The sequence below is a fragment of the Mobula hypostoma genome, chromosome 5 (assembly GCF_963921235.1).
Source record: "Mobula hypostoma chromosome 5, sMobHyp1.1, whole genome shotgun sequence".
Taxonomy (NCBI): Eukaryota; Metazoa; Chordata; class Chondrichthyes; order Myliobatiformes; family Myliobatidae; genus Mobula; species Mobula hypostoma.
The window spans coordinates 105,932,549-105,960,117 of NC_086101.1; the positions used below are offsets into that span (position 1 = coordinate 105,932,549).

Consider the following 27,569-nt stretch of genomic DNA (forward strand, 5'->3'; position numbering starts at 1 on the left):
ATTGAGGTCAGGGCTTTGTGATGGCCACTCCAATACCTTGACTTTGTTGTCCTTAAACAATTTCGCTACAACTTTGGAGGTATGCTTGGGGTCATTGTCCATTTGGAAGACCCATTTACGACTGAGCTTTAACTTCCTGGCTGATGTCTTGAGATGTTGCTTCAATATACCCACATAATTTCCCTTCCTCATGAATCGATATAGGACTCGTTTTACTGTGGATATAGATACTTGTCTACCTGTTTCCTCCAGCATCTTCACAAGGTCCTTTGCTGTTGTTCTGGAATTGATTCGCACTTTTCGCGCCAAAGTACGTTCATCTCTGGGAGACAGAATGCGTCTCCTTCCTGAGTGGTAATGACAGCTGTGTGGTCCCATGGTGTCTATATTTGCATACTATTGTTTGTACAGATGAACGTGGTACCTTCAGGCATTTGGAAATTGCTCCCAGGGATGAAACTAGCCTTGACATAATTTTCTGACCTCAATCCGATAGAAAATTTGTGGGCAGAACTGAAAAAGTGTGTGCGAGTAAGGCAGCCTACAAACCTGACTCAGTTACACTAGTTCTGTCTGGAGGAATGGAACAAAATTCCAGCAACTTACTGTGAGAAGCTTGTGGAAGGCCACCCAAAATGTTTGACCCAAGTTAAGCAATTTAAAGGCAATGCTAGCAAATACTAACAAAGTGTATGTAAACTTCTGACCCACTAGGAAAGTGATGAAAGAAATAAAAGCTGAAATAAATCATTCTCTCTACTATTATTCTGACATTTCACATTCTTAAAATAAAGTAGTCATCCTAACTGACCTAAGACAGGGAATATTTTCTAGGATTAAATGTCAGGAACTGTGAAAAACTGAGATTAAATGTATTTGGCTAAGGTGTATGTAAACTTCTGACTTCAACTGTACATACAGCATAAAAAGTAGTCCTAACACTGACCACTAGTCACTGGCAGCCAACCAGCAAAGTAACCTTTTATTCCCACTTGCTGCCTCCTACCAATCAGCCAATGCTCTAACCATGTTAGTAATTTTCCTGTAATACCATGGGCTCTTAATTTGGTAAGCAGCCTCATTTGTGACACCTTGTCAAAGGCCTTCTGAAAGTCCAAATAAACAACATCCACTGCATCCCCTTTATCTATCCTATTTGTAATCTCCTCTGAGGATTCCAACAGGTTCGGCAGGCAGGATTTTCCCTGAAGGAAACCATACTGACTTTGTACTATCTTGTCCTGTGTCACCCAGTACTCCATCACCTCATCCTTAACAATTGACTCTAGCATCTTCTCATCCACTGAGGTCAGGCTAATTGGTCTATAATTTCCTTCCTGCCGCCTTCCTCCTTTCTTAAAGAGTGGAGTGACATTTTCAATTTTCCAGTCCTCTGGCACCATGCCAGAGTCCAATGATTTTTGAAAGATCATTTCTAATGCTACCACAATCTCTAATATTACCTTTCAGAACCCTAGGGTGCAGTTCATCTGGTCCAGGTGACTTATGTACCTTTAGGTCTTTCACCTTTTTGAGTACCTTCTCCCTTGTAATAGTAACTGCACCCACTTCTCTTCCCTCACACACTACAACATCAGACATACTGCTAGTGTTTTCCACAATGAAAATTGATGCAAAATCAGTCTTTTAGTTCATCAGCCATCTCCTTGTCCCCCGTTATTGTTTCTCCTGCTTCATTTTCTAGCGGTCTTATATCCACTCTCATTTCTCTTTTATTTTTAACAACTTGAAGATACTTTCTCTATCCACTTTGATATTATTTGCTAGCTTGCTTTCATATTTCATCTTTTCCCTTCTAATGATTTTTTTACTCGTTCTCTGTAGGTTTTTAAAAATTTCCCAATCCTCTATCTTCCCACTAATTTTTGCTTTGTTGTATGCCCTTTCTTTTGCTTTTACAATAGCTTTGACTTCCCTTGTCAGCCACGGTTGTACTATTTTACCATTTGAGAATTTCTTCATTTTTGGAATACACACGTCCTGCACCTTCCTCATTTTTCTCAGACATGCACACCATTGCTGCTCTGCTGACATCCCTGCCAGCAGCTCCTTCCAATTTCCTTTGGCCAACCCCTCTATCATACCATTGTAATTTCTCTTACTCCACTGAAATACTGCTACAACAGACTTTACTTTCTCCCTATCAAATTTCAAGTTGAACTCAATCATACTGTCATCACTGCCTCCTAAGGGTTCTTTTACCTTTAGCTCCCTAATTGCTTCCAGTTCATTACATAACACCCAATCCAGTATAGCTGATCCCCTAGTAGGCTCAATGACAAACTGCTCTAAAAAGCCATCTCTTAGGTTGGTCAAACTCACTCTTGAGATCTATTACCAACCCGATTTTCCCAATCGACCTGCATGTTAAAATCTCCCATGACTACCATAACATTGCCCTTTTGACACGCCTTTTCTATTTCCTGTTGTAATCTGTGATTCACCACCCAGCCACTATTGGGAGGCCTGTATATATATATATATATATATATATATATATATATATGCAGTTTCTTAACTCAACCCACAAGAATTCAACATCTTCCAATCCTATGTCACATCTTTCTATTGATTTGATGCCATTCCTTACCAGTAGAGCCACACCACCCCCTCTGCCTACCCTGCCTATCCCTCCAATTAATGTGTAACCTTCTACTCCCAACTAAACCATCCTTCAGCCACGATTCAGTGATGGACACAACGTCATACCTGGTAACCTGTAATAGTGCAACGAGATCATCCACCTTATTTCTTATACTACGTGCATTTAGATACAACATCATGAGTACCGTATTTGCTATCCTTTCTGATTCTGCATCCCTAATGATTTGATACTCAGCTTGTTGGCTGCAACTAAGTCCCATCACCTGCCTGCTCTTCCTGACAATCTGACTGCACGCTACCTTTACTTTTTTACCATACATCCTATCCTGAGTCCCTTCATTCTAGTTCCCCTCCCCAACAGCTCTAACAAACCTGCCTGCGAGAATATTGGTCCCCTTCGGGTTCAGGTGCAACCCGTCACTTTTGTACAAGTCATCCCTCCCCCAGAAGGGATCCCAATGATCCAAGAACCTGAAGCCCTGCCTCCTGAACCAACTTCTCAGCCACACATTTATCTGCCAAATCACCCTGTTTCTACCCTCACTGGTATGTGGCACAGGCAGCAATCCAGAAATTACTACCCTGGAGGTCCTGCTTCTCAGCTTCCTACCTAGTTCTCTAAATTCTCTTTCCAGGACCTCATTGCTTTTCCTTCCCATGTCATTGGTACCAATATGTACCACGACATCTGGCTGCTCCCCCTCCCTCTCCAAAATGTTGTGGACGGGATTCGAGACATCCCCGACCCTGGAACCTGGGAGGCAACATACCATCCGGCTGTCCCGTTCATGCCCACAGAGTCTCCTGTCTGTTCCCCTCACTATTGAGTCCCCTGTCACTGCCGCTCCCCTCTTCTCCCTCTTTCCCTTCTGCACCATGGACCTACACTCAGTGCCAGTAACCCAGTCACCGTGGCATTCCCCTGGGAGGTCATCCCCCACAAAAGTATCCAAAATGGTATACTGTCTTTGAGGGAAATTGGCCACAGCTGTGCTCTGCTCTAACTGCCAATTTCCATTTCTCCTGACAGTGACTCAGCTACTAGCCTCCTGCAACTTTGGGTTGACTACTTCCTTGTAACTTTGACCAATTATCTCCTCACTCTCCCGTACAAGCCGAAGGTCATCCAGTTGCTGCTCCAGATCCCTAACATGGTCTTCAAGATGTATTTCATGCAGATGTAGTTCCCCGGGAGACTCTGGGTCTCCCAGTTATCCAACATCCGGCACAAAGCACACACCACAGCCATTTAAATGGTACAGTAAGAGAGAGAAAAAAAACAAAAATGAAACCTTAACAGACGCTTAATGAAGTGACCAGAACTGAACACCATTCTCCAAACATGCTTTAACCAGGGTTATATAGAGCTGACGCACTTCTTCACAGCCCTTGAACTCAATCCCCCGATTAATAAAGGCTAACATACCATATCCCTATCAACTTGGGTGGCAACTTTAAGGGATCTATTGATGTGGATCCCAAGATCCTTCTGTTCCTCCACACTGCTAAAAGTCCTATATTCTGTCTTCAAGTTTGACCTTCTGACGTGTATCATTTTGACCAATAAGAAGGGGAAGAGTGGTTTAGGATTGTGTGGTGCTGGGTGTTCAGTGAAGGCCATTCGGCTGCCCTGTTTCACACTGACCGAATGCATGTCCAGCACCGGGGGTTCCACAAACTTGGAGCCAAGGTTGTTGACGATGAAGGACGTCACGCATAAGGCGACACGGTCCTGCCGCAGGGATCGTACAATCAGCATCCGCTGAAGCTCATTGCAGGTATTCTCCCATTCCACTGGTGAGGGGAACAGAAGCATCAGTCACACAAAGCAACAAACACAAAATGCTGAAGGAACTCAGCAGATCAGACACATCTATTGAGACAAATGAACAGACAACATCACGGGCTGAGACCCTTCATCAGGACTGGAAAGGAAGATCAAAGTTCAAAGTAATTATCAAAGTAGGTGTATGTCACTATGTACTATCCTGAGATGCATTTTCTTGCAGGCATATAGAATTAATGAAAAATTACACACAACAATTGACAAACAACGCACAAGTAATGATAAACCATATAAATACAGAAACAAACAATAATATGATCAGTACGGAATAATGAGCTAACAGAATATTCCCCAGGCTGCTTCACGAGATGAGAGAAGAGATTGCTGAGCCTCTGGCTAGGATCTTTATGTGCTCGTTGTCCACGGGAATGGTACCGGAGGATTGGAGGGAGACGAATGTTGTTCCCTTGTTCAAAAACGGTAGTAGGGATAGTCCGGGTAATTATAGACCAGTGAGCCTTACATCTGTGGTGGGAAAGCTGTTGGAAAAGATTCTTAGAGATAGGATCTATAGGTATTTAGAGAATCATGATCTGATCAGGGACAGTCAGCATGGCTTTGTGAAGGGCAGATCGTGTCTAACGAGCCTGATAGAGTTCTTTGAGGAGGTGACCAGGCATATAGATGAGGGTAGTGCAGTGGATGTGATCTATATGGATTTTAGTAAGGCATTTGACAAGGTTCCACACGGTAGGCTTATTCAGAAAGTTAGAAGGCATGGGATCCAGGGAAGTTTGGCCAGGTGGATTCAGAATTGGCTTTCCTGCAGAAGGCAGAGGGTGGTGGTGGAGGGAGTACATTCAGATTGGAGGATTGTGACTAGTGGTGTCCCACAAGGATCTGTTCTGGGACCTCTACTTTTCGTGATTTTTATTAACGACCTGGATGTGGGGGTAGAAGGGTGGGTTGGCAAGATTGCAGATGACACAAAGGTTGGTGGTGTTGTAGATAGTGTAGAGGATTGTTAAAGATTGCAGAGAGACATTGATAGGATGCAGAAGTGGGCTAAGAAGTGGCAGATGGAGTTCAACCCGGAGAAGTGTGAGGTGGTACACTTTGGAAGGACAAACTCCAAGGCAGAGTACAAAGTAAATGGCAGGATACTTGGTAGTGTGGAAGAGCAGAGGGATCTCGGGGTACATGTCCACAGATCCCTGAAAATTGCCTCACAGGTGGATAGGGTAGTTAAGAAAGCTTATGGGTGTTAGCTTAAGTTGAGGGATAGAGTTTAAGAATCGCGATGTAATGATGCAGCTCTATAAAACTCTGGTTAGGCCACACTTGGAGTACTGTGTCCAGTTCTGGTCACCTCACTATAGGAAGGATGTGGAAGCATTGGAAAGGGTACAGAGGAGATTTACCAAGATGCTGCCTGGTTTAGAGAGTATGCATTATGATCAGAGATTAAGGGAGCTTGGGCTTTACTCTTTGGAGAGGAGGAGGATAAGAGGAGACATGATAGAGGTGTACAAGATAATAAGAGGACTAGATAGAGTGGTTAGCCAGCGCCTCTTCCCCAGGGTACCACTGCTCAATACAAGAGGACATGGCTTTAAGGTAAGGGGTGGGAAGTTCAAAGGGGAGATTAGAGGAAGGTTTTTCACTCAGAGAGTGGTTGGTGCGTGGAATGCACTGCCTGAGTCAGTGGTGGAGGCAGATACACTAGTGAAGTTTAAGAGACTACTAGACAGGTATATGGAGGAATCTAAGGTGGGGGCTTATATGGGAGGCAGGGTTTGAGGGTCGGCACAACATTGTGGGCCGAAGGGCCTGTACTGTGCTGTACTATTCTATGTTCTGTGTACCCACTGCAGCTCGTTGATCATTTCTGATTGCTGAGGATTGCTCTTCCACGCTACCGGCAAGGGAAGAGCCTGCTGTTGTGCCTGGAGAATGTTGCCCAGGTTTTCTGCGTTTTGGATGTGAACTCGGACTATAGACTTTTTTTTTTCGGTCTTACAGTTTTTTTTGTATTCTGGGTTCCCCCTCCAATCTTTCTCGTTTTTTGTGGGGGAATTTGGGGGTCGATGTGCCTGTTTCGATTTATTCACTCTTTTGTGTGGGGCGGGAGATTTGGTGGTTGATGTGCCTGTTCCATTAGGTTAACTCTTTTTTGTATGGGGAGGGGGGATTTAGGGCCTTTCCTTTCTTTTCTTTTTTGTTCTCACGGCTACCCAGAAAAGAATAATTTCAGAGTTGCATACTTTGAACCTTTAATGAATAAATAATGCTGGGAACATAAATTGTAGAGTCGCTGAATGTGAGTCTGTATGTTGTGGAATCAGTTTAGTGTTGTGGTGAGTAAAGTTAGCCATGCCGGTACAGGAGTCTGATGGTTGTAGGGTATTAACTTACTGAATCTGGTGGAGTGGCACCCAAGGATCTGATGGCAGCAGTGAGAAGAGAGCCTGGCCTGGATAATGGGGATCAAGATGGAAATTTAAGACTGATAATTGTCATTCTTCAGTGTATGAGTGCAAAGGAGAACAAACTGATTGTAACGATGAATAAGCTTTGGGATGACATGGAAATGTGGGAAGAATGGGCTAGATTGATATCAGAGTAGGATAAAAGTCAGCACAACATAGTGGACTGAATGGCCTGCACTATGCTGTACTGTGATGTTCTTTGAAGCCAGTGGCAACGGTGAATAAACTGCAGAAGGTTCAGCAGGATATTGCCTGGATTAGAGTGTTAGCTATAAGGACAGGACAGATATCTTACTGTTTACTGCACTTTCTCTGTAGCTGTTAAACTTTATTCTGCATAATGTCAATGTTTTACCTTGTTCTACCTCAATGCATCACGTAATGATTTGATCTGATGAACTTATAAAGAAACACTTTTCACTGTACCTCGGTACATGAAACAATAATTCTGTATACCAATTCCAATTCCAGTTCCAAAATTTGGATTGTTTTCTCTGGCTGGGGTACAAACTAACAGGGGTTTATAAAATAATGAGAGGTGTATTTAGGACAGAGAGAGTCTTTTTTCTGTGTGATATTTCAGTGTGACTCATGGCAAACTGTGGGTCCCACCACCTGTCTGAATGTTCCTAATGCACTCACCTGGCAACAGTGCGGTTTCTGGCACTGAGCTGGTGTACCAAGCATTCCAATCCTTGGGATACTGTTCAAATGAGTTCATAATTCCATGGAAGTTGGTCAGCTTATCGAGCTGTGTGATATTGTCCCAGTTGGTATCTGCGAGCCACCCGGGGCATGGGTTGTCCATCTGCTCCTCTCTGTCCAGCACCTACAAGGGGGAAAGTGCACTGGAGCAGGAACTTTCCAACTCATCACAAACTGTGCACCATCATCTCCCCTCCCATATCCAAGGAGGCTCCTCTACAGCTCATCTATGGTCCTAGATGGAACACTAACAAAGCTGAATAATTCATGGCAGATCTTACTCACCCCAGTCTCCACCTGTCTCCACCAGAGTGGACGACGCAGTAGTGTAGCGTTTAGAGTAATGCATTACCGTGGGACTGTAGAATTGGAGTTCAGTTGTGTGTACGGAGTTTGTATGTGATCTCTGTGACCACGTGGGTTTCCTCTGAGTGCTTCAGTCTCCTCTCCCATTTCAAAGACATTCTGGTTAGGGTTAGTGAGTTGTACGCATGCTCTGTTAGTGCCAGAACTTCTTCAGAGGAGATGTGCAAGGTGCAGCATCTGTTGAAGGTAAGACCACAATAGGGGAGAGAGGGACCAGGACATATTCAGTAATGGAGGTGTGTGTCTGGAAATGGGTGGGGCTCATTTTGCCCTCGTCCTTGGTCGTAGCGGTCAGGGAGATACTGACAGGGGGGGATAAGTGCAGTCCGGTTATATGACCCTCTGGATTCACAAACATTTCCTCTCCGTATCCACACGTTCAGATTCATTTACCACAGGCACATTGAAACATACAGTGGAATGTGTCAACAAGCAACACACCTAAGGGATGTGCTGGGGGGCGGGGGGGAGGTAGCCTGCTAGCATCACTCCACTTCCCAGCACCGACAGCATGCCCACCATGCTTGGCAGAATAACACACAAGCGACAAAGCAACAGCCACAAAAACTAACCCCATTCCTGCACACTCACCCACTCATCCACGCACATATAGTCCTCTAACAGGCCATCTCTTTGGCCTCCAGCTGACTTGTGCAATCACAAACGTTTGGCCTTCAACGTCCCTAACAGGCTTATAGAGATTCACAGACCCCTTTAAGGTAGGTTCAATGACTAAACCCCACGTTCTGGAGCTCCACTCAGCTTTAAGTTGCATGCCACCATTCCCACTGGATGCACTCACCACACCCCCACACAAGAAGAAGTTGTACTCATCCATGTTGAGTTTGCCGGCTACCTCCAGGATCTTGATGCAGACCTGGAAGCTGAAGAGCAGCTTGTGCCTCTCAAAGAGCCCACGGCACGTGTACCTAAAATGGAAAGGCAGGGTTGGCCAAATTTCACACTGTCCACGGCACTCAGCCATAGGCAGAAGGAACGGCTCCAGCAACTCGCACTAAGCTGGTGACCCACCAGAGGAGGTGGTGGATGGAGTTTAGATTGAGTCAGACATGTCAGGGTTTGAGGGGTTTAGGGAAAGGAAGGGCATGCAGGTACAGCAGGCGGTGAAAAAGGCGAACGGTATGCTGGCATTTATAGCGAGAGGATTCGAGTACAGGAGCAGGGACGTACTACTGCAGTTGTACAAGGCCTTGGTGAGACCACACCTGGAGTATTGTGTGCAGTTTTGGTCTCCTAATCTGAGGAAAGACATCTTTGCCATAGAGGGAGTACAAAGAAGGTTCACCAGATTGATTCCTGGGATGGCAGGTCTTTCATATGAAGAAAGACTGGATGAACTGGGCTTGTACTCGTTGGAATTTAGAAGATTGAGGGGGGGATCTGATTGAAACGTATAAGATCCTAAAGGGATTGGACAGGCTAGATGCAGGAAGATTGTTCCCGATGTTGGGGAGGTCCAGAACGAGGGGTCACAGTTTGAGGATAGAGGGGAAGCCTTTTAGGACCGAGATTAGGAGGAACTTCTTCACACAGAGAGTGGTGAATCTGTGGAATTCTCTGCCACAGCAAACTGTTGAGGCCAGTTCATTGGCTATGTTTAAGAGGGAGTTAGATATGGCCCTTGTGGCTACAGGGGTCAGGGGGTATGGAGGGAAGGCTGGGTTCTGAGTTGGATGATCAGCCATGATCATAATAAATGGCGGTGCAGGCTCGAAGGGCCAAATGGCCTACTCCTGCACCTATTTTCTATGTTTCTATGTTTCTATAATGCTGGAGAACTCAGCAGGTCAGACAGCATGTACGGAAATGAATAAACAGTCATCAGGACTGGAAAGGAAGGGAAAAGAAGCCAGAATAAGAAGCTGGGGGGAAGCAGAAGGAGAACAGGAGTGGCAAATGAGAGGTGAGACCAGGTGAGGGGGAAGGTGAGTGGGAGGAAGAGGGGTGATTACCAGAAGTTAGAGAAATTAATGTTCAGGCCATCACGATGGAGGCTACCCGGAATGAATATGAGTTGTTGTTCCTCCAACCCAAGAGTAGCCTCATTGTGACAGTAGAGGAGACCATGTTGGAATGGAAATGGGAAGTCAAGTTGAAGTGGGTATCCACTGGGAAATCCTGCCTGCTGTGGTGGACAGAGTGAAGGTGCTTGATGAAGCAGCCACCCCAATCTCTCTCTGATGTAGAAAAGGTTGCATCAGGAACATCGAATACAGTAGACAACCCCGACAGACTCATAGGTGAAGTATTGTCTCTCATGGAAGGGTTGTGTTTGGGGCTTTGATTGGTGGTGAGGCATGAGGGTTAGGGCAGATGTAGCATTTGTCCTGCTTGCAGAGGTAAGTGTAAGATGGATATTGGTGGGGAAGGGGGTCATGTAGAAAGAGATCCCTGTGGAAAGTGGAGAGTGGGACGGTGAGAGGAAAGAAGGTGAATGCCAAGTAAAGCCAAGTATAAAGACTGGAGACTATCCAGAATCAAAGAGGGAAGAGGAAGAAGCAAGGAGAAGAAATAGATGCCGAGAAGGCAGGAGTAACTGCAGACTCGTGGTGACCAGTTGGTAAATTGGTTTATTATTGTCATATGCCTTGGTGCAATGAAAAGGTTTGTTCTGCATTTTATCCATACATACTATTCACATCAGTGCATTGAGGTAGTGCAAGGGAAAACAATAACAGATTGCAGAATATATTTGTTTCAAGCAGAGGTGGATAGGTTCTTGATTAGTCAGGGCATCATAGGTTATGAGAAGGCAGGCAAATGGGGTTGACAGGGAAAATAATTCAGCCATGAATGGTGGAGCAGACTTTATATGCCTTTGTGTGGAAAATTCTACAAAAGGTAATGGATTCGGCCCAGTACATTATGGGTAAAATTCTCCCAACCATTGAGCGCATCTACATGAAACACTGTCGTAGAAAAGCAGCGTCCATCATCAAAGATGCTCACCACCCAGGCCATGCTCTTTTCTCACTGTTGCTATCAGGTAAATGGTATAGGAGCCTCAGGACTCACAGCACCAGGTTCAATAACAGTTACTACCTCTCAACCGTGAGGCTCTTGAACAAAAGAGGATAATCACACTCATCTATTGAGATGTTCTCACAAAAAATGATCTCACTTTAAGGACTCTGTGTTGTTATTTCATGCTCTTGTTATTTATTGCTATTTATTTATATTTGCATTTCCATATTTTGTTGTCTCCTATACTCTTGCTCTTCCATTGATCCTGTTTACAGTTACTGCTCTATACATTTGCTGAATATGCCCGCAGGAAAAAGAATCTTGGGGTTGTATATGGTGACATGTATGTACTCTGATAATAAATTTTACTTTGAACTTTGATGGGCTGAATAGCCAAATCCTGCTCCTTTGTCTTACTGTCTTATCGAATAAAGTATTACAGTTATAGAGAAAATGCAGAGAAGGCAGACAGTAAGGCGCATGATCGTAATGCAGTAGACTGTGAGGTCAAGAGTGCATCTTATCGAACTAGGGGATCGTTTAACAATGGGATAGAAGCTATCCTCGAGCCTGGTGGTACATGCTGTCAGGTTTTTGTATTTTCTGCCCGATGGGAGAGGGGAGAAGAGAGAATATCTAGGGTGGGAAGGGTCTTTGATTATGCAGCTTTACCAAGGCAGTGAGAAGTGTAGACAGAGGAGAAGCTGGTTTCTATGACATGCTGCGCTGTGCCCACGACTCTCTACAGTCTCTTGAAATCATGGGCCAAGTAGTTGCCGTACTGAGTCATGATGCATCAGGGTGATGCTTTTTATGGTGCATCAATAAAAGTTGGTGAGGATCAAAGGGAGCATGCCAAAGTTTCGTAGCCAGCTGAGAAAGTAGAGGCACTGGTGGTCTTTCTTGGTTGTGGTTGTGGTGTCTACGTGGTTGGGCCAGGAAGGAATAAACCCAGTGAGAGATGGAGGAGGAAGGAAATAAGCCATGAAAGAGGAGGGTTAATTTGTGAACTGTCACACTGAACACAGTTCTGCAACCCCAGCACACCATATTGGGCTGCTCAAGACACCTGTCAAATTTTTCAGCCAGTACTGTATCTGTTTAAAGTATTGTAAAAGTAATAGATTTAGGGGAGAGGTCGTGATGAGAGAGAGCGTGTGTTTCTTTCTGTGTGTGGCAGTGTCCCAGGGCAACATCGGATGGCCTGTGAGTGGCTGCTCACCTGTACACAGCGTAGGTGTGGTATTCATTGAGGTTGACGATACGCTCGTGCAGCTTTGGAGTGCGTTTGCTCTTCTCAATGCTCAAGTTGAAGAGGTCAATGTAGGCATCCAGTGAGAACTGGTACATGGGGTCAATCTTGCCCATGTCATTCAGCACAAAGAAGAGGATGGAAGCACGTTCAGCGCATGGGCGATAACCCTGGAATTGGACAACAGGCGGGGAGATCATTGTCACATCTTCCTTCCCTGAGTTCTCAGATACTGAAGACTCTGCCAACTTTGCCTTCAGCCTCCCCACCTATACAATCACCTATTGCAGTCTGAAGTACAGGGGATAGATCTCATAGTATTAACATTTTGACCCCTGCAATTGGTTTGTTGACCAGAAAGAACTAAAATCTGCAGATTGGGCAAGGGCAGAGGAAGCAGACAAAGCGAATGTCTTTGTTCCTGCTGTGTGGTGGAAGGACAGAAGCTGTCATTTTGTCATACTGTGCTTTGCAGCCACTATTTTGTGAACTGGTTCTTGCTCAGAGTTGGCTGAATCACAGCAATTGAAAATGGACACATTACGAAGACATACAGACGGGTTAGTAGGTTAATTGGTCATATGGGTGTAATTGGGTGGCGCTTGTTGGGCCAGATAGGCCTGTTATCTCTAAATAAACAAAGAATAATAAATCAAAGTCCAGCTGGACAGAGTAGACTCCATTTCCTGGGTATGAACTTTTCCGTTCTTTGTTCAGGGAAGGTCAGCACAACCTGGTGGGTGTACACACAGGTACTTTGATCATGTGATTGTTAACTGAGCCCATTTACAGTATCAGTTAATACAGATTTTCTCTGTGCCTAGGTGATCATTATTGTTGATGATTGATTTCAGTAACAGCTTAAGTCATGTTCTTTGTGATGAAAGGTCAGGTGTATCCCATTACACCTGCGATCAGAGGAAACATTTCCCTTCGCGAGGCGAGTTCAGTTACACTAACCTCTCGAGCAGCATCAATCTTCACCTCAGTGGTCTCACTGTTGTCTATCTGTTCTGCTACTTCTGTGGCAGTGACCTTTGAAGTCTGTAAGGTGTTAACCAACTGGACATCATCCAGTAATGACCCCGTGGCCTCATTCAATAACCTGGCAAGACACAGAGCAGCGGGTTAAATGCTTCATCCCATCCAGAACCTCCAGATACAGGGCACGTTCCCGAATCCCAGCTCTCCAATGCAAGGGTTCCCCCACCTCCTCTTCAAAGTTAATACATGAACAAAGTAGGTATATACTAGCCAGAGGTTCACTTTCTTGCGGGCATTCACAGTGGAAGAAATGAGAACGACACACAAAGGCTGGCAAGCAATCAATGTGCGAGAGAAGGCCAACTGTACAAATACAAAAAGAAAATATTAAATATATAAGCAAGTAAGGGCTTTTCTCTTTGGAACAACGAAACTAGAATACAGAACACTACAACGGTACAAGCCCTTTGGTTCACAATGCAGTGGCAACCTTCTAACCTACTCTAAGATCAATCTAACCCTTCTCTCCCACATAGCCCTCCATTTTTCTGTCATCTACATGCCAATCTAAGAGTCTTTTAAATATCTCTATTACCACCCCTGGTAACACATTGCACACACTCACCGCTTTCTTTATTAAAAAACCTACCTCCGACATCCCCTTTACTTTTCTCTAAACACTTTTGTCCTAGCCATTTCTGCCCTGGGAGAAAGGTGATGACTGTCCACTCATTCTGTGCCTCTTATCATCTTATACACCTCTATCAAATCACTTTTCATCCTCCTTCAGTCCAAAGAGAAAAGCCTTAGCTTGTTCAACCTATTCTCATAAGGCATGCTCTCTATCCAGGCAGCATCCTGGTAAATCCCCTCTGCACCCTCTCTAAAGTTTCCACATCCTTACTATAATGAGGTGACCAGAACTGAACACAATATTCCAAGTATGGACTAACCAGATTTTATAGAGTCGCAACATTACCTCATGGCTCTTGAATCCAATCCCCTGACTAATGAAGGCCAACACACCATACACCCTCTTAACAACCCTACCTACTTGTGCTGCTAAATTAAGGGATCTCTAGATGTGAACCGCTCTCTTCTTCTACACTGCTTAAAAATCCTGCCAATAATCCTATACTGGCTCAGAGGTGGCTTGATAGAGGTCTAGAAGAAGATAAGGGGCATTGATAGAGTGGAAATCAGAGACTTCTTTCCCAGGACAGAAATGGTTAAAACAAGAGGGCATAATTTTAAGATGATTGGAGGAAAATATGGTGGGGGGAGTAAGAGGTGAGGTTTTTTACACGGAGAATGATGGATATGTGGAACACACTGCCAGGGGTAGTGGTAGAGGCAGATTCTTTCAGAATATTTAAGAAACTATTAGATAAGCACAAGGATGAAAGTAAAATGGCTACGTGGGAGAGAACAGTTAGATTGATCTTGGAGTAGGTTAAAAAGTTGGCACAACATGGTGGGCTGGTAGGCCTGGACTGTGCTGTACACAGTGCTGTGATGTTAAAAATCAAATAGAGTCTTCTCTGTTGCCTTTAGAAGAACGAGAAAAGGTAATATTGAAAGGGACACAATTATTTACTAGTATTTGCAGTGCTAACAGAACCTGCCTCAAAGTATCGGTCTTGGTTACACAGAGCAGAGCTGAGGGTTGTTTCTTCACCTGATGGCTGGTGAATTTTTGAAACTCTTCAGTCATTGAAAATATTCAATATGAATTGATAGATTTTTGGATGTTAAGGGAACAGATAACAAGTAGTGGTAAAGAAAGATTGGCTACCACCCGGTTGAATAGTGCAGCAGATAGGAGGGGCTGAACAGCTTCCTTCACTTGTATTTCCAACGCTTGTGTTCCATGTTTAGTAAATTTCCCCAACTGCACACTGGGACTCACACTCAAAAACAGGGGATTCTGCCGATCCTAGAAATCCAGAGAAACACACATAAAATGTTGGAGGAACTCAGCAGGTCAGGCAGCATCCATGGAGGGGAATAAACAATAAATATTTTGGGCGGAGACCCTTCATCAGGACTGCTGAGTTTCTCCAGCATTTAGTGTGGGATTTACACTCAATAGTATCTGTTCACCCAACCATTCAATGGGATATCAGTGTCCTGTGACCACTGGCTAATTACTGGTGTGCAGAAGTGACCACGGGTCTGGCTGGTCTGGTCTGGTCTTGCCCAGGCATTAGTCAATCTCCTTACCTCAGGATCTCATCTTCCAGTTCTTTCAGCTTCTTCTTGCCGGCAGCAATGTTAATGACGAGTGAGTCCTTTTGTTCTTCCAACTCTGGCCTCTCCTTCCTCACCACGATGCCCAATAACTGTGCCTCAAGGCCCTACAGTGGACAACAGGCGGTAAGACCATCAGAAATGCAGGCCCTCCTCCTCCTTTCTGGCCAGGCACCAAACTCCCACACTGTATAGAACCAACCCAACCAGAAGCCTATCCTCCAATATCCAGATTCCAATTTTCCAAGAAACAGTTCCTTGATTTGTCATGGCAATGGACCACCTTTTCCAAAAGATCCCTTTTGCAAAGTGTTGCAGGGCTAATAAAACAAAAATTTCATGCCATCTTCAAAATTTCTTGCCCAACACTGTTAATCTGATCAACCATTCTAGTTAGCCCCCCACTCCCCTCTATTACCCCCATCACTGTACTGTCCTGGAAACACTTTAAACCACTTCTTATAATGCTGTTTACATTGTAAATACAGGCTGGTATTTATGTATTTTATTCATTACCGCCTGGTATTGGGGATGGGGTGTGGGGCGTGCACTGCACAGGATCTAAGTAAGCTGCAGAGAGTTGTAAAATTATTCAGCTCTATCATGAGTATTAGCCTCCATGATGGTGGACATCTTCAAGAAGTGATGCCTGAAAAAGATAGCATCCATTATTAATGACCACCATCACCCAGGACATGCCCTCTTCTCATTGTACAGTTAGGAAGGAGGCACAGAAGCCAGCAGGCACACGCTCAATGATTTAGGAACAGCTTCTTCCCCTCTGCCATCCGATTTCTGAACGGGCATTGAACTCATGGACACTCTCTCACTACTTTTTATTTCTATTTTTGCACTACCTATTTAAATTAATGACATGTGCCCGTGATATTAAACTTGATTCTGATGTCCATGCTTTAACTTTATATTCATATAATCTTTATCATTGTTGACTGTTGTTATTTGTTGTATGTCACACCCTGACCAACAGACAGCAAATTCCTAATACTACATGCGAATATATATGGTGAATAAAGTTAAAGAAGTTGTGGCTGAACCAGCAGTACCAGTATTCCCAAAGCCCATTTACTCTCCGCTCCACAATCCATGTCCATTCTCCCTCTAATCCATCTCCAGATCAGCATGGCACAGCAGTGCAGTGGCTAGTATAATGCTTTACAACACCAATGATCAGCGGATCAAGGTAACATTCCCATCGCTGTCCATAAGGGGTTTGCATGTATTATGCGTGTGTTGCTCTGGGTTTTCAGCATCTACAAAATCTCCGTTTTCCCTTTTGACACCAACATAGCATGCCTTAACTTACTAACCCTAATGGGCATTCTATGTTGGTGTTGGAAGGGAAAACACGAGAGATTTTCCAGATGCTGAAAATCCAGAGCAGCACACGTCTTTGGAATGTGGGTGGAAACCCAGACAGCGGTGAGAGTCGAAAGCACAAGAGATTCTGCACATGCTGAAAAATCCACAGCAACACACACAAAATGCTGGAGGAACTCACCAGATCAAACAGCATCAACGGAGAGTAATAAATAGTCAGCATTTTTGCTGGAGACCCTTCGCCAGGTCTCAAACACAATTGGTGATCATTGGCGTTGTAAGGCAATGTGTTAACCTCTGTGCTACTGTACCAACCCTCCCTGGCCTCACACTCTACTGAGCCATCCCTCTGCCTTGTCCTTCCCTCTTCTTGGCTACTGACCAACCTGGAGTTTGACTGCAAAGTTTACGATGGTGGTGGTGCTGGAGATCTCAGGAGGGTAGTGCGGATTTGACAACTTGGTGGTGATGTAAAATCGAAAGTTGGGATTGTACTCGATCTCTTTGTCCCCCAGTTTCATCAGCAGGCGGCCACCTATGCAAAAAATGTAAACACCAGCCAAAGTGTCAACCAGAGGTCTGCACGAGTCCGTAAGGTCAAACCTGTGATCGGTATCCTGGGGCCAAGCCTAAAGATGAAATCCTGATGTCTGCAAATCCAAGAGCCTGTCATGGGGTTGGAGGCGTGTCTATCTGTATGAGGGGCTTGTATAACTGTGACTGTCGTTCTGTTCAACGTGCTGCACATGCTATGTTAGTGCTGGAACGTGTGGCCACGCTGGCGGCCTCCAGCATATCATCAGGTGTGTTAGTTGTTAAAGCAATCAATGTATTTCACTGTATGTTTCCATGCACTGTGACACATCAAGCTGACTCTGAGTTGGGCTGCATTAAGAGGGTGTGCAAGACCCACCTGGACATCATCCTTGGTCTTTTATAGAAGGTACTGCTCTAATCATCGTACCCAACTATCCCGCATTGATTTCCCCTTATTTACTTTGTAGACCCGGCTCAGGAGCAGGTTGTGTCAGAGTCTGAACAATGGGCATTTTACCAGGGGCTCCCATACTTTCAGGACATCCTGGAGTACGTGGGGAGTGCAGCAGGAAACACAGTTTATGCTCCCGAGACATGAGGTGATCATTGCCATTTAACTGCTTCCAGCAGAATGATTTCTATTAGGCTGAGGCACCAGGAGTAATTCCCCTCCAGTGGGGCATAGCTGTCTCAGTCCCATTCCTCCAGTAGGTCAGAGCTCCCTCAGTACAGTCCCTCTGTTAGGGCAGTGCTCCCTCAATCCCACTCCTCCAGCAGGGCAGTGCTCACTCAGTCTTGCCCCCCAGTGCTCTCTTAGTCCTACCTCTCAAGTAGGGGAGCGCTCTTTCAGTCCTGCCCCTTCAATAGGGAGTACCCCTCAGTACTGCCCCTCTGGTAGAACTGTGCTCCCTCAATGCTGTCCTTTGCTCCCTCAGATCTACTCTCTGGTAGGGGAGAGCTCCCTCAGTCCTGACCCCCGTCATTGCTCCCATAGCCAGGGTTGACTCCTCAGAGACAGGCAGCTGTGCCCACCTGCTTTGGTGACAGATTTGTTGAGAATGGGGCCAAGCGAAGGGTCCAGTTCTTCATGGACATTCTGCAGGAGGATGGGGGAACCAAACTGCACTCCACTCTCCAGCACTCGCATATAGTCGCTCATCTGGAAGTCAATTATTTTCAGTCCCTGCGGAGAAGGCCACAAGTTAGTTTGAGGCATCTGATAGGACCATAAGACAAAGGAGCATAATCAGGCCATTTGGCCCGTCGAATCTGCTCCACCATTCCCCCAAGTCTGATTCATTATCCCTCACAAACTCATTATTCTGCTTTCTCCCTTAGCCTTTAATGCCCTTACTAATCAAGAACCTATTTATTTCTGCTTTAAATGTACCTAATGACTTGGCCTCCATAGCTATCCATGGCAATAAATTCCACAGATTCACCATCCACTGGCTAAAAGTCTGGAGGTTATAGCCCAATAGTCGAAGACTGCAGGCCAGTGTGTCCATGTGTGTGGGTGGGATCAGTGAGGGGCTTGTTTTGCTGTTGTTGTGTTGCTTGTCATGTTGTGTGTAGCTCTGCTGAGCACCGTGGGCAGGCTATATTGGCACCAGGACACATGGTGACACCGTGGGCAGGTTACGTTGGCACCAGGACACATGGTGACACCGTGGGCAGGCTACGTTGGCACCAGGACACATGGTGACACCGTGGGCAGGCTACGTTGGCACCAGGACACATGGTGACACCGTGGGCAGGCTACGTTGGCACCAGGACACATGGTGACACCGTGGGCAGGTTACGTTGGCACCAGGACACATGGTGACACCGTGGGCAGGTTACGTTGGCACCAGGACACATGGTGACACCGTGGGCAGGTTACGTTGGCACCAGGACACATGGTGACACCGTGGACATGCTATATTGGCACCAGGACACATGGTGACACTGTGGGCATGCCATATTGTCACTAGAACATATGGTGACACTGTGAGCTGCCCCAGCACATCCTCCTTGTGACCTCGTGTGTTTCCTCTGGGTCTCCCGTTTCCTTCCATATTCCAAAGACATGCAGGTAGGATGTGGCCACGCAATGTTGGTGAGGGAAGCACGGCCATACTTGTGGTCTGCATCCAGTATACCCTCAGACTGTGTTGGCCATTGATGGAAATGACACATTTCACTGTATGCTTCGATTAGATGTGACAAGTAAAGCTAATCATTTTAAAGGGTATTTTCTTCTGTTAGAGTGTTCTCAGAGCTGAGGTGTTCTGGAAAGATTGTGGGAGGTGGAGGTGCTTTCCTCTCAGAACAAAATCCTGAGAGACTGCACAGGTGAACATGGAAGGTGGAGCAGACAGCAATGATGTTACGAACAAGAGAAAATCTGCAGATGCTGGAAATCCAAGCAACACACAAAATGCTGGAAGAGCTCAGCAGGCCAGGCAGCATCTATGGAAAACAGTACTGTCGACATTTCCATAGACCCTTCAGCAGGACTGGAGAAAAAAGATGAGGTGTCAGACTGTGAAGGTGGAGGGAGGGGAGGAAGAAACACAAGGTGATAGGTGAAACTGGGAGGGGGGGGTGAAGTAAAGAGCTGGGAAGTTGATTAGTGAAAGAGAAGGCGGAATCTAATAGGAGAGGACAGAAGGCCATGGAAGAAAGAAAAAGGGAGAGGAGCACCAGAGGGATGCAATGGGCAGGTAAGGAGATAAGGTGAGAGACGGGAAGCAGGATGGGAAATTGAGAGGGGGGGCATTACTGAAAGTTTGAGAAATCAATTTGCCAGAAAAAGCAGGATCTCCCAGTGGTCACCCATTTTAATTCCACTTCCCATTCTCATTCCGACATGTCAGTCCATGGCCTCCCCTACTGTCACAATGAGGCCACACTCAGGTTGAAAGAACAGCACCTTATATCCCGTCTGGGTAGCCTCCAACCTGATGACATGAATATCAATTTCTCGAACTTCCGGTAATGCCCACCCAACTCCACCCCCTCTATTCCCCATTTCACTTTCCCTCACTCACCTTATCTCCTTGCATGTCCACGCCTCCTTCTTGTGCTCCTCCCCTTTTTTCTTTCTTCCATGGCCTTCTATTCTCTTCTTTTAGACTCTCCTTCTCCAGACCTGTACCTCTTTCACCATTCAATTTCCCAGCTCTTTACTTTACCACCACCCCCTCCGGTTTCACTGATCACCTTGTGCCTCTCCCTCCCCCCGGACCCCCGCCACCTTCCAACTCAGACTCTTCATCTTTTTTTCTCCAGTCCTGCTGAAGGGTCTCGGCCCAAAACATCGAGTGTACTCTCCTCCATAGATGCTGCCTGGCCTGTTGAGTTCCTCCAGCATTTTGTGAGCGATGATGTCAGTTCGGTGTTGGAGCTGCAGTCCCCAGTGCAGCCAGCAGATGGCGGTGTATCCCCTCCATAATATCCCTGCACTCAGCTCTGGAGTCTAATACAGAGCCCGGGGTCCTCCCATCCGGTTGATTCAGTGAGTCCAGTAGTGAAATTCTCCTCCTCAAATCATCGAATGTATGAGGTAGTATACCTTGATCTCTGTCTACGCAATTGTCACTAACACTTTACAGCACTAGTGACAGGGGTTCAGTTCCACCGCTGTCTGTACGTTCTTCCGTAACCATGTGTGTTTCCTCCAGGTGCTTCATCTTCACATTCCAAAGATGTACAGGTTAGGGTGAGTAAATTGTGGCGCCATGTTACACTGACACCAGGGGCACAGTGACAACGGTTGGCTGCTACAGCACATCCGTGGACCGTGTTTGTTGTTGGAGCAAACAATGTATTTCACTGTATGTACAAATTCCTTATGGACAGCACAGGAATTGAACCCTGATCATACAGTAATAGCACTACACTACCACTGTGTTACCATGCCCCTTGTGATAATGGCATCTTTATCTAGTTTTATATAATTTTTTTTATTTAGAGATACAGCACAGAACAGGCCCTTCCAACCCAAAGAGGCACACTGCCCAGCATCCCACCGATTTAACCCGAACCTAATCACAGGACAATTTACAATGACCAATCAACCTATTAACCAGTACGTCTTTGGACTGTGGGAGGAAAGGCACGTGGTTCACGGGGAGAAGGTACAAACTCCTTACGGACGATGCCAGAATTGAACCCAAACTCTGGAACAGCCCGAACTGTAGTAGCAGTCTCCATCCCACGAGCTCCTGGATCATTGCTGGTGCTGTGGGCCATTAGCTCAGCCTCATACCTTGGAATGTTCCATGTTCTTGATCCACTTTAGCGCCTGTCCCTGTGGGTCGACCATGAGGGGCCACCTGTGGAAAGCAGAGTTACCCACTCACTTCCTGTGCTTTTAGAATCAGAATCATGTTCATTATCACCGGCATTCGTTGTGGAATTTGTTGTTTTATGGCAGCAGTACATTGCAATACATCATAATAAAAAACTATAGATTACAATAAGAAATATATCTTAAAAATTAAATAATTAGTGTAAAAAGAGAGCAAAAAACTGGAGGTAGTGTACATAGATTCATTGTCCATTCAGATAGCGAACAGGAAGAATCTGATCCTAAAACATTGAGTGTCTCTCTTCAGGCTCCTGTAACCTCCTCCTTGATGAGAAGAGGGCATCTCCTGTAGATGTAACTGTGTGTTATAATCGCAACCTCATATGTGGCCACTCACTTCAATTCCAGTCCCCAGGATAGAACCTTAAGATGCGGGGAAATTATTTCCCAGGCTACCATCAAATAGAAACACAGCAGAAATTAGTTACATAACAGTGTTTCCTCTACACTGTTCCATCAAACAACCTTTGGGCAGGGATATCACCGATTAGAAAGAGTAAAGACACACAAGAGTTATATCATGTTTGCTATAGGGGAAAGTTGAATAGGTTAGGACTTTATTCCGTGGAGCATTGGAGAATGAGGGGAGATTTGATAAAGCTTTTCAAAATTATGAGGGCTAAATGCAAGCAGGCTTTTACCACTGAGGTTGGGTGGGATGACAACTAGACGTCGTGGGTTAAGGATGAAAAGTGTTAATGGGGAACCTGGGGGGAATTTCTTCACTCAGAGGCTGGTGCAAGAGAGGAATGAGCTGTCAGTGGAAGTGCTAGATGTGGGTTTAACTATAACATTTGTTAGTTTGGATAAGTACATGCATGGAAGGGGGATGGAGAGCTCTGATCCAGGTGTGGGTTGATTGGACTAGGCAGAATAACAGTTCAGCATGGACTAGATGGGCCAAAGGGCCTGTTTGTGTGCTGTAATGTTCTAAACTCTGATGGCAGGTGCTTGAATCTCTGTCTGTCTGTCTGCTGATTCCTTCCCACATAAGCAAGGAAGGGACAGGCCAAGCTGGGACCTTTATCTTGGATTTTTACAAAGGAGCAGGAATGGAAAATGAATCCTGCTGTGTTGTGGGAGTGTTGGTGGAGGAGAAATGGGGAGGTTGTAATTCCAGAGGATCAGAGGGCCCAAGACCTTCCCAGATGGGTACAGAGTCTGGGAATCTGTGAGAAATATGAAAGGCACAAAATGGTGAAGGGCATGACAGAAATCCCCAAAGACGTGGGCAGACTGGACAAGGAGAGATAGGTTAGGGTCAAATAATGAAGAGCATGAAATATAGAACAGTACAGGCCCTTCGGCCCATGATGTTGTGCTGACCATTTAACCCTTCCCTCCTACATAGCCCTCCATTTTTCTATCATCCATGTGCCTATATAAGAGATTTAAATATCCCTAAAGTATCTGTCTCTACTATCACCCCTGGAAGAATGTTCCACACACACACCACTTTGCTCCCCCTATAATTTGTTCTAATCACCTTAAAATTATGTCCCCTCATGTAAGCCATTTCCGACCTGGGAAAACGCCTCCGTCTATCCACTTGATCTATGCCTCTAATCATCTTGTACACCTCTGTCAAGTTACATCTCATCCTCCTTCACTCAAAAGAGAAAAACCTTAGTTTAATCAACCTTTCTTCATAAGACATGCCTTCTAATCCAGGCAGCATCCTGTAAATCTCCTCTGCATCCTCTCTAAAGCTTCTATAGCCTTTCTATAATAAGGTGACCAGAAATTAACTCAATACTCCAAGAGAATTATTCAGTGGATGCAGAAACAGTGGGCCCACCTGCACAGTCCTTTTCTCTAAGAGTTTAAGTAGGAGATAGAAGTGGACACGTCTGCTGTTCATGCGGTTATGGCTCAGGAATGCGGGTATGGAGAAATGTCCAAGACCTGTCATCAGGACTCTGCCGGCTGTGCCCGATCACAGCGGCATGACCTTTCCTCTGGGCTAGAAAGTGACAAGCTCCCTTTACAGTGCAGAGTCTACACCCTCCCATTAAATACTTTCAAGGTGAGACAGCATGAGTTAAGTCATGTTCTTCTGTGCTGCCCACTAAACTCACTGAAGCTCTGAACAATATGTCATTAAACGGGCCCTTGAGCACACTGTTACTGCTTTGCTATGGTTCCAGATGAACACTTCGAGCTGGGCTGGTCCCAGTGCCCTGAGTATTTCTCTCTGCTCCAATATACCTGTTGCCCCTGGTTACGATAACTCCGTTCTCCGTGGAGAAGGCATCCGTTGGCAGTCCCTGAATGTTCCAGTCTCGCACGGTCGTTGGGTTCGAGAGAAAGTTTGCAAAGGCAAATTCGGGTGAGTATGGGACAGTGCGCACGTTCACCTGTGGACAAAGTCATTCAGAAAATGTGACTGTAACTCAACTCCCTCTTAGAAACGTAAGGATAACCCTGGGAATTATAGACCAGTGAGGTTTACCTTCAATGGTAGGCAAATTATTGGAGAGGAGCTTAGAGACAGGATTTAATGAGCACTTGGAGAAGGACAGTCAAATTAGGGATAGTCAGCTCGGCTTCGTGAAGTGCAGATCATACCTCATGAGCCTGACTGAATTCTTTGAGCATGTGACAAAGCATATTAATGAAGGTACAGCCATGGATGTGATGTATATGGATTTTAATAGGGTATTTGATAAGGTTCCCCATGGTGGGATCATTCAGAAAGTTGGGAGGAATGGGATCCAGGAAAACTTGGCTGTGTGGATTCCGAACTAATTTGCCCTTAGGAGGCAGAGGATGATTGTACACGGAGCATATTCTGCTTGGAGGTCTGTGACTAGTGGTATTCTGCTATTGTGGAACCTCTGCTCTTTGTGATTTTTATTAATGACTTGCAGGGGTTAGTAAGTTTGAAGATGACACGAAGGTTGTGGTGCTGTGGACTGTGTAGAAGGTTGTCGACAGGATGCACAGCTGGGCTGAGAAATGACAGATGATGTTCATTCCAGAAATTCAAGTGAGGCATGGATTAAGTGGATATCTGGAGACTCCCCAGGACAAAGATGGTTAATATGAGAGGACATAATTTTCAGGTGATTGCAGGAATGTATAGTAGGGATGGCAGAGGTAGTTTGTTTTTTCACACAGAGAGTCATGGGTTGCCAGTGGTGGTGGTGGTAGAGGCAGATACATTAGGAACACTTAACAGACTCTTAGATAGATACATGGATGATAGAAAACTGAAGGGCCATGTGTGTCTGTGTGTGTGGTGGGGGAAGCATTACATTGATCTCTACGATTGTGTGATGGAGAATAAAAACCTCACCTTGATTCTGAGTGAACTGTAAGCTACAAAGATGAGATCAGATGAAGATCAGATGAGCCTTTATCTCTCACATGTACATCTTTGGACTGTGGGAGGAAACCGGCGTAGGGAGGAAACACACATGGTCACGGGCAGAAATTGAACGGTAATCAGTTATTGCTCATGCTGTAAAGTGTTACACTAGCCGTGATGCCAGTTTTAATGGAGAAGGGAGTGGAGATCTGGCACTCACCTCCTTCATCCAGATGTCAGTGACGATCTCGTCGCGGTAGTTGGACAGGAACGGACCCATGTAGGAGAGGAAAGCTGAGGCCAGGAGACAGTCGCCAACCAGGTAGCCCATGTCTGAATCCAGGCCCTGACACAGAGCAGAGAAACAGCTTTAGGAGCCGAGCACAGAGGTGAAGCTGTTGATAAGGCAGTTCACAATCAGTGGAGATGCTGAGGTGTGAGGTTTGCTGTGTGGAGAGCTTCTCCTGACTGATATGTACAACGTTTCCAGGCCTCTTGCCAATTTCTATTTCCCTATTTTTTTTGGAGGAAATGAGATGATTATATTTCTCAACACAAATCAGTCGTTCAGCATTAGCAACTGGAAGAGATAGGAGAAAGATTAGTTTTCTTTGTCACATTTTCATCAAAACAGAGTGAAGTGCGTCGTTAATTTCCACAACCAACATAGACTGAGGATAGACTGAAGGCAGCCTGCAAGTGTTGCTGTGCTTCAGGCACCAACATAGAACGTCATAATGCAACTAACCCTAACCAAATGCCTTTGGAATGTGGGAGGAAACTGGTGTGCCTGGAGGAAATCCATGCAGTCACAGAGAGAACCTTACAGACAAAGGTGGGAACTGACTGTCACTGTAACAATGTTACACTAACCACTATGCTACCATGAAAGGTTTAAATTCTATAGTAATGCAACATTAATTTTACATACTCAGGCTCCCTCTTTTTGCCCCTGTATACACGACTCAGAGGCTGAGCTGCTGAAGATGTGCACGGACACCCACTGATGCTGGAATGCACAAGCAACACATCACACACCGGGCAGTTTCGTTCCCCTTGCGGTTTGGACTTTGGCTGCTGAGAGTGCAATCAGGTGGAGAAGGTTGCAAACTCCCAATAACACTCATCTACAGTGGCTGGGTGGCATGCTGTTTGGAATTTGGAATTTGGCAGGGGCATGGGACCTCAAAAGAAAGTAGAGCAGTTGAGAGAAAGTGGATGTCGTGGCCAGTAAGAACATATAATAGACATATGTAATGGTAAACACAGGAGGTTCTGTGAAGCACACAGACAAAATGCTGGAGGAACTCAGCAGGTCAGGTGACATCTATGGAAAGGAATGAACAGGTGATGTTTCAGGCTGAAACCCTTCTTCAGGTCTGGAAAGGAAGGGGGAAGAAGCCAGAATTAGAAGATGGCTTTACCCATCATTTGTCAGCTTGTACTCCTTCAGTTCCCACCATCTTATTCTGGTTTCTTTTCCAGTCCTGATGAAGGCTCCCGGCCTCTCCATAGATACTGTCTGACCTGCTGAGTCCCTCAGCGTTTTGTGCGTGTTGTAATAGACAAGGGTTGAAGTGGGTCTGTTTTAATGCTTGGAGTATTATGGGTAACAGATCAGTACATGGAACTATGATGTTGCGATCATAATGGAGACTTGGTTGAGAGGAGGACAGGAATGGATGTTTAATGTCCCAGTGTTTCTATGTTTTAGAAAAAATAGAGGAGGAGGTAAAAGTTGGGGGGCGGGGTGTGGTTGCACTCTTAATCAGGGACAATATTCTGTACTTAGAATGGACATAATGGAAAGCTCATCCATTGAGTCTGTATCAGCAGAACTCAAAAATAGGAAAGTTGCAATCTTTGATGGGGTAATATTACAAACACCCCAACAGCCTCTAGGACACTGAGGAACAGATAGGGATATGCAGGCAGATTAAGCAAAACTGTATAAACAATAGGGTTGTTTTCATGGGAGACTTCATCTTCTATAATAGAAACTAGGATTTCTGACTTCAAGATGTTTAGATGGGACAGAATTTTTTAGATGCATCCAGGAAGGTTTCCTAAATCAATATGTAGATAGTCCAACAAGAGGAGGGGCTGTAATGGACCTGATGTTTGGTAATGAGCCTGGTCAGGTGACTGAGGTTTCAATGGAAGAACAGTCATTTCAACTACAAAGACCAGGATAAGTACGGAACTTATGGGAGAATATTGAATTGAAACAGGGCAAATTTTGAGAATATTAGACAGGAACTGGGGAGAATTAATAGAGACCTAATCTCTGGATTGCTGCCTGTGCCACAGACCCATGAGAGTAAGAATAGAAGAATCAGGCAGGCAAATGTGTGGCTGAAGAGCTGATGCAGGGAGCAAAGGGTTCAGATTTATGAATCATTGGGATTTGCTCTGTAGAAGGTATGACCTGTTCAAAAGGGACAGGGTTACACCTAAACTCAAGAGGGACCAATGTTTGGGGCAGGTTTGTTAGAGCTGTAGGGGAATAGGTAAACTAGTTTGGCAGTGGGATGGGAGCCAGAGTGATAGATCTGAGGATGGGGAAGTTGGTGTAGAGGTAGATGCAA

At 45.3% G+C, this 27,569-nt stretch overlaps 1 protein-coding gene across 1 annotated transcript in view; it reads right to left on the reverse strand.

Annotated features, from left to right (window-relative positions):
* dnah2 (dynein, axonemal, heavy chain 2) overlaps positions 1 to 27,569 on the reverse strand; it is a 503,144-nt gene that overhangs the window by 107,909 nt on the left and 367,666 nt on the right. The window contains exons 67-77 of the mRNA XM_063048700.1: positions 25,202 to 25,327; positions 23,880 to 24,028; positions 21,570 to 21,636; positions 18,350 to 18,500; positions 17,167 to 17,315; positions 15,416 to 15,549; positions 13,169 to 13,313; positions 12,179 to 12,378; positions 8,774 to 8,900; positions 7,543 to 7,729; positions 4,271 to 4,419 (exon numbers count right to left, since the gene is read on the reverse strand). Of these exons, the coding sequence (XP_062904770.1) occupies positions 4,271 to 4,419; positions 7,543 to 7,729; positions 8,774 to 8,900; positions 12,179 to 12,378; positions 13,169 to 13,313; positions 15,416 to 15,549; positions 17,167 to 17,315; positions 18,350 to 18,500; positions 21,570 to 21,636; positions 23,880 to 24,028; positions 25,202 to 25,327 (1,584 nt within the window). The remainder of the gene's footprint in view (positions 1 to 4,270; positions 4,420 to 7,542; positions 7,730 to 8,773; positions 8,901 to 12,178; positions 12,379 to 13,168; positions 13,314 to 15,415; positions 15,550 to 17,166; positions 17,316 to 18,349; positions 18,501 to 21,569; positions 21,637 to 23,879; positions 24,029 to 25,201; positions 25,328 to 27,569) is intronic.